General features: G+C 43.9%; 1 protein-coding gene across 1 annotated transcript; it reads right to left on the bottom strand.

The window, feature by feature from the left end:
* Nucleotides 1-802: 802 nt before the first annotated feature.
* LOC115256118 (uncharacterized) lies at nt 803-1,533 on the bottom strand. The gene is made up of 2 exons (XM_029854374.2): nt 1,227-1,533; nt 803-1,159 (listed from the first exon to the last, which is right to left on the bottom strand). Exons 1-2 carry the CDS (start codon nt 1,398-1,400, stop codon nt 908-910), a joined length of 426 nt encoding a protein of 141 aa, XP_029710234.1. The 5' UTR covers nt 1,401-1,533; the 3' UTR covers nt 803-907.
* Between the last annotated feature and the right edge of the window lie 6,363 nt (nt 1,534-7,896).

Raw genomic sequence — 7,896 nt, 5'->3', positions numbered from 1 at the left:
AAAATCAGAAGGTCGTATCACTTATCAGAGTGAACCCCGAACCAACGATACCTTTTCTACTAACAAACAGCCCTTCCTGCAGCCTTTGGAGACGTGCGGTGAACCCCAACATTCATATAACAAAAATTGGTAATAATATTCCCTCCATCTTCCAAGCTAACTGCCTGGACGTGGCCGGCGCCGTTATTATACCGTTTAAGAGAGCTTTTTAAGCTTGCACAGTGAGAATGGTTGGCCATTCCCAGCCAACTATTTAGCTGTTTCATTGTGCAACCGTCATTGGTTCAAGTCAATCACGCTAAGCTAAGCCAGTGAACAGTGAAATCGAACTCTAAAAACTGAGGAGTGAGTGAACAAGGCACACTAAAAAATTGCAGAATTTGGACTGGTAAATTAACAGTGGAGAGTGAGGAGTGAAAAGCGAGCAGTGAAGAATAAGCAGTGTAGCGTAAGGAGTAGGAAGTAAGCAGTGAGGAATGAAGAGAATGAGTGTGAAGCTGTGAGCAGTGAGTAGTGATAAGTGAGCAGGTTTGAGCATGAATTAGGGAGTGAGGAATGAGGAGTGAGAACTGAACCGTGAGGAATTAGATTAGTGAAGAGTAAGAAAATCGGAATTAAGAGTGGGTAATGAAGAGTGAGCAGTGAAGACTGAGGAGTGAGGAGTGAGTGAAAAGTAATCAGTCAGAAGTAAGCATTGAAAAGTGAAGAATAAGTAGTGCGATTTCATAAGGAGTTACACTTACAGTCTAACATAAAACACACTTGTTGATTTCAATGTAAATCATTGATATATTTTCTCATTTCCCATTTGACTAAGCACAACTAAGAAAAAAATGTTGATTTGATATACAACATAATTTATGACGCAGACAGTTCTGTTACGTATAATTTTTCATCACTTCATAGTTCAATGTTTGACCTCAGATATAACACCCATCGGGGGCTTCATCGTCATTTTGATTATTGATCCATGGTTAGCTGATAGTCCACCAAACGACGCACCCGAGGCCTTAATTGGCATCATTGGTGGCTGCGATCCGCGGACAGGTTTACCAGTACAACCGCTTTTCACTCCTCCGAAAGCACCTCCAGCTTCCATGTTGCTACCTGGTTTGGCAATACCCATTATCGGATTTGGCATCCGAATTTTATCGTTTTCCTGGAACGAGAACCCGAAATGTGGAATTTGACGCAAATCATATACTCACGTTTTTCCGTCAACGTACCTTTGGGGATGATATTTGAGGCCAGCCGGCACCGATTTTGGCACCGTCAATAGCGGGAGCGATAGATTTGATTTTCTCTTGCTTAATATTGCTGTGAGTTTCAGTGTCAGGGTCACAATTTGACGAGCGGATCATCATGTAGATAACAATGGATAACACCAGGATGGACTTCATGGTTGCAATCTTGCGCTAACTGTGAACTTCCAAGAGAGAGTTATGGTTGCTGGATTCAATGGCAACGGTTTTATATGACTGAAATAGTTTGGACTAATGATAAAATAATGATGGGAGTGCAACATTCACAGTTTTACCGAGGAAGAAGATTTTACTTTCCTGTATGTTCTTTTTTCCTTTTTTTACGCAATCATCAAGATAATTCGCAAAGCTTCTACATTTGGCATTTATGACGTCAATCTACTTATATAAAATACAGTAGTGACCCAGTTTTGTCAGCCTTTTACGAATAAAAAAAATAAGTGTGTTTCATTCAGCGCTTTAACTTTATTTATATCTAATCAATATAAATTCAGTTGATGTCTTTTGGCATCATATTCTCATTAGGCAACGAACAAGTCTTGTGTAACTTTTGAAAACGGCCAAACATTTTTGCAATTTGACACATATTTGGCACTTAATTACTCATCTTTCTTTGATTGTCCGTGGGATACTTTTCCCAGCGGGTTTTGCATTTCTTTTGCACTGATATCAATCGTTGCAAAAATCACTTACTTCCCCAAGACACTGCATCAACGGACGGGTAATCTTAATTGTCACGAATTGATTCTTTTCCGATACCACTAAATCGTACAAGACCGAGGACATCATTTTGTATATACAAACGCAGCGGAGTAACGATTTCAACTAATTTTATTCACAATTATGCTTGTATGTTGATGTTTGTTTGTTGCTGTTCCCTAAAAAAGGGCTAGGATCCCGTCCAGCGGCTCCGTTCCCTGAGCCAACGCCGTCTGGCAAATGAGGAGCATCAATGATGAAAAAATACGCGGACATCATCTTCAGCGAGAGGCTGTAGGTACAGACTAAATTGGAACTTAACACTAGACAACGGACACATGGATCACGCACCAGAGGATACGGAGAAGAAACTATCCTCACGAAAAGTTTCATCGCCCGGAACGGGAATCGAAACCTCACCCCATAGCATGGTGCGATTTGAAGCTTGGTGACCCTAACCGCACGGCTACGAGGTGGCAGTATCGACCTCGATCGGGAGAAGGAAGAGCTTCGAGATGGCACAATGGTTCGTATCGGTACTGGTTCGCACAGTGGCAACACGAACTCGTTCGAGCGGCCATTTGAGTGGCGGAAGGTTCTCCTTGAGGACGACGATGGAGCCGACGGCGAGGTTGTCAAGCGCATCAGTCCAGCGGTTCCGGATTTGCATGGAGGCTAGGTACTCCTTAAGTACCTTGGCACTCCCGAAACCAGAAGTGTCCAGCGAGCTGCTGTACTCTCTGGTAGCAGGCGACTCCGGGTACCACGTTCAGCGGTCTACCGATCAGGAAGTACCCTGGAGTGAGGGCGCGTTCCTCAGAAGGATCGCTCGGGAGCGGGTAATAGGGCGTGCATTCAGCATTTCCTCAACCTGCACAACAGCGGTTTGGAGTTTCGAATCCGTGAGGTCAGCAGGGTCTTGACAGATTTCACGCCTCCCAGAAACCTCCGAATGATGGCGATCGCGGTGGAATTTAATGGAACGGGACTACATTATCCGCACACTCGCGTTCTCTTTGTTTTGCTGAGACAGGAACAACTTTAAAAATTTCTTCAATTCCCTTGTAGTACTCCCGAAATTGGTGGCTTAGTGGCAGTAGATGCGGGCTGGCTCACCTCTCTGGATTTTGGGTGATGAGGTCTGAAGCAAGGTTCACGATGTACACCTTGGCTAATGGAGAGTTAAGGCTTCTGGTGGACGGGTACACGTAGCGAGGTCGATACCGACCTTTTTGAAAGGGTACGCATGAATGATTCGCACCGGAAGAAGTTGGCCCATCAGGTGCTCGAGTAGCTTTAGTCGAGTGCATGCGCCCGCCAAGAGGCCATGGCGGAGGGACAAATTATTATTATTATTATTTCTTTATTATAGAGATTTTCAGCCCTAGGCTGGTTCATCTCTTAGGCGGAGGGACAAAAGCAGCAACCCAGGACCTGCGTGGAGTATCTTCTGCTGCTCTCTCGTTACGATGAGGTCGGTCAAACGATGCATAGTCGGTAAAAGGATAGGATACTTCTCGTCGACCGGAATATCAAGGCCGCCGAGGCTGATCACACTATCCACCAACGGTGGAAACAGGAAACGAAGTTTGGATTTTCGGTCCACCTTCGCAATGGAGGACAATTAATGGAGTTCCTTCTCGAAGAGCTCTTGCTGATCCTGACTGATAAAGGCGAACTAAGTCTGGTCGATTTCGGCTGATGTCAGAGGACCGACAACACGCTCCTACTGGTTCTCGAGCGGAGGCATTTCTGGAGAGCGATGAGCTAGATCGTTGGACGGGTTTTCTTGGAACTCGGCTAGAAGAACGACGATCTTGCGGGCTTCAAGATTTGATTTCAACGCTGCATACTTGACTGACCACGGAATGTCCAGTGCACCAATGAGAGTGCGATTCGAGCTCGTCGAGTGCCATATCGTGAGAGATGAGATTGGCTGAATTGTCCTTCAATAGAACGTAGTTCCAGACCGCGTGTATGGTGAGTGCATGGATTTCAGCCACGCGTTTTCCATAAACGGCTTGGTCTTGCAATGAGCCAGTCTAGCACTATTGTAGAGTCAGTCCATAGATATACCGTGGCGAAAATCTCTACGGATTTCCATGGCATGGACCAGAAGTTTGGTAGCAGTTGAGCCGCGCAGAGCTCTTGGCGTGAAATCGACAACTCGTGCTACTTTCGAGTTCACCATACGCAGCCGAATAGTGCAGGATCCAACGGAAGAGATGGAATGGAGAAACAAGCAAGCACCGTAGGTGGCCTTCGAAGCGTCACTGAAGCCATGGACTTCCAGGCGTGCGTAAGTGCATAGATCGCAGATAAATACAAGATCGGCAAATTTTAGCTGAATATCCTGCCTCTCGCTGACGACTGACGGAGGAACTGGTGTATCCCAGTCGAGGTGGAGCTTCCACAAGACTTGAAGAAGAATTTTCACTCTAAGAATGGCCGGAGCAGACTGCTTATCTGCAACAGAATCTCCCATTTCGTGAGTGTGGAATATTCTTATCACTTCCGCTGCTGGAAGGACAGAAGGCCTTTCGCAGGGTTCGAGCATAAACCGAGCGTGGTGTCGGAAGCTTCATGGTCCAGCGTTTCAGTCTCCTGGAGCTCCGGCGGAATGACTTCGTGCAAAGTCTGGTTATACTAGTTTACAAAATAAAACGAAAGTCGTGAACTTCTGTCAACGACCAAAATTTTTGAAGCATAATTTAGCGCTGATTTCGAAACCATGCTTCAAAAAGTTTAAAGTAGAACAGTTTTTGAGTTTTAGCTCAATATCGAGTTTTACAACTTTTTAAAATATGGAATTCAATAAAATTCAAATATCTTGCGTTTTGTTCAACCAATTTCAAATCTTTTTCCATAAATTAAAAGCTAAATATAATACCATTCGATCATCTGAATGCCGGTTTTGTGTCCGATTGGTGAAATTCAAGATATTGGCGAGTTTTGGAGTTGATCTCCTTAAATTTTAGCAAAATTTCCAAAAATACATGAAGATTTGTATTGTTTTTTCAATGAGTAAAAAACGATTTAAAAATTCTTTCTTGACGGTTATTTGACACATCATATGTAAGCGAGTTACAGTAAAAAATTCAGCTCAATCGGAGCATTGATCACGGAGAATGAGATGTTTGAAGTGAGCGACATTGCTTAAAAATAGAACAAAAATCGATTTCAAATCATCAACCTTGTATGGAAAGTCGAAAAAATTTCCGCTCTACTGTAATTTTTTTCCTTCGCGTTTTCGAACTCAGGGCATGATTCTACACCAAAAACAATCATCAGCTTACCGAGTTCAAAAATGCTGTAAACTAGTGTTATTGAACGACCATTACCGAAGCGACAAGTTAGCATGTTGCCTACGTAGGAGTCATGGCGGAGCACATGGCGTATTTCTCAGAATCTGTGGCAAGCGATCGATCCCAGGAGTAGAATCTCCGCGTCGCGTTGTACCAGTTGTCTTCTAACTGAGAAAGCAACTCTTCTCGTTTTGAGAACTTTTGACTAAGCGACCGTCAGCATTTCAGATGGTGTGCCTGGTGAAATGTTCCTCGCAGTATCGCTCGGACGGGAACCAGCCTTTTGACTGCTGCACTTGTTTGAGCTGTTAAAAGCGTTTGACCAGCGTTTGTCGTGCGGACGACATTTTCCAGCATGCACTCTCCAGAGACGATCTATCCGAATTCAGTGCTCTGGAGCAGCGGAAGATCTTTGCTGAGAGAGACTATGTGACCGCAAAACAGTTACTGGTGACCGTGAAAGTCAGATCGGCGAGAACGACGTATAAATCTCGTACGCTCAAGGAGTTTCGTTACTCTCACGCCAACAAAAACACGTGAACTTTAAGCTGGTGTGAGTGAGGAACGCACTTGCTGCTGCAAACATTAGGTAGCCAATCACAACTTAGGACGCGCTCAAAGAACAACCAACTAATCACGATAGTAACTGTTCACGAGGAGGGCCTACGAATGGAAGAGGAAGCTTGCACCGTCTTCGAAGAGCGATACAGTTTTGCCCGCTCGTTCATTGATAACTTGTTAAACGCCCATGAGGTGCATCTCGCTACAGACCAACATTCACCTTTGCAACCTTTTAGTATTCTGATCCTCACCATTATTGATGGCTACAGCTCTGAATGGAGAAAGCTTTATTCCCCTACATTTGCAGTTGATAACTCAACATGCACGCCTGGAAATCTACAAGCGAAGTGCTTCCAATCACGAACAGAGAACTTCAACATACGTACTACAAAAGCCGATCAACTCCAAGTTCGATATCTCGCAGATTCGCTGAACCAAATCTTCCGAAATTGTGATTCCACAACCAGCAGTCACCGATAAAATTGATTGATTGATTTGTCTTTATTAGAGAGACTTTCAGCCCTTGGCTGGTTCGTCTCTCACCAATAAAAGGATTGAGTAATCAATAGACACCTTTGTTAACACCTATGTGCCTGTGCCTCATTTTGCACCCTATTTCAAAACTTTAAAAATCTGATTCTCAGCCGTTTCTCAACGAAAATTTGTGAAATTTTGACAGTTGATCACAAAATCCTTCTAGTTTCTGGAACCGGTATCATGGTTCCGATTTTTCCCGTTGTTCCGGATTTATGGCCGTGGATACTGGGGTAACCTCCTTATCAGATAGAGGTGCAACCTATAATTCGCCTTCGAAAACTAGTTTGCGGCATTCCAAACTTCATGATTTTGCAAAACAAGAATATTGGAGCATATTTCTAGAGATGCTGAATACATTGGCCACTTCTCCGGATGTTCCGGAAACCTGGTGCCCCCAGGGAAGTGGCCACTTTCTGACCAGTTCTGAAACCTAGCTTGCGACATATCAAACTTCATGGTTTTGCAAAACAAGACAATTGGTGCATGTTTTGAGAGATTTCGGATACACTGGTAACATGTCCGGATATTCCGGAAACCTGGTGTCCCCAGGGAAGTTGCAACTTTCTGACCGATTCTGAACCCTAACTTGCAACATATCAAACTTCATGGTTTTGCAAAACAAGACAATTAGTATATGTTTTGAGAGATTTCGGATACACTGGCCACATCTACGGATGTTCCGGAAACCTGGTGCCCCCAGGAAAGTGGCCACTTTCTGACCGGTTATGAAACTTAGCTTGCGACATATCAAACTTCATGATTTTGCAAAACAAGACTATTGGTACATCTTTTGAGAGATTTCGGATACACTGGCCACGTCTCCGGATGTTCCGGAAACCTGGTGCTCCCAGGGAAGTTGCAACTTTCTGACCGATTCTGAACCCTAACTTGCAACATATCAAACTTCATGGTTTTGCAAAACAAGACAATTGATACATGTTTTGAGAGATTTCGGATACACTGATAACATCTCCGGATGTTCCGGAAACCTGGTGTCCCCAGGGAAGTGGCCACTTTCTAACCAGTTCTGAACCTTAGCTTGCGACACATCAAACTTCATGATTTTGCAAAACAAGACTATTGGTACATCTTTTGAGAGATTTCGGATACACTGGCCACATCTCCGGATGTTCCGGAAACCTGGTGCCCCCAGGGAAGTGTCCACTTTCTGACCGGTTCTGAAACCTAGCTTGCGACATATCAAACTTCATGATTTTGCTTAACAAGGGAGACCATGTTTCTTGAGATTTCTGATGCACCGGCCACTTCTCCGGTTGTTCCGGAAAGCTGGTGCCCCAGGGAGTTTTTAGATAGTTTTCTCTTTTAGATAGTTTTCTCTTTTATTAGAATAAATAAATAAAATGCAAAAATGTTGAATTCTCACGAGAGTAATTATTAGCTCTCATGTTGAGAACACCTATTATGAAATAAGAATTACTTATAAAATTACCTATATTCGGATTAGAACTCGAGACCTGTAGATTGCCAGCCGCATGCCTTCCTATTTGCGCCATCCTAGAGATGGTGAGATG

The sequence above is a fragment of the Aedes albopictus genome, chromosome 1, assembly GCF_035046485.1.
Source record: "Aedes albopictus strain Foshan chromosome 1, AalbF5, whole genome shotgun sequence".
NCBI classification, from domain to species: domain Eukaryota; kingdom Metazoa; phylum Arthropoda; class Insecta; order Diptera; family Culicidae; genus Aedes; species Aedes albopictus.
Note: the sequence above shows the minus strand (reverse complement) of the source record. Positions and strands in the feature narration are given on the sequence as shown.

Bases quoted from the DNA above. Each gene is read 5' to 3' on its own strand.
- LOC115256118 (XM_029854374.2), bottom strand. From the start codon at position 1,400: ATGAAGTCCATCCTGGTGTTATCCATTGTTATCTACATGATGATCCGC. The intron at 1,160-1,226 runs GTACGTTGACGG...TTCTCGTTCCAG, and splicing joins CTCAAATATCATCCCCAAAG to GAAAACGATAAAATTCGGAT.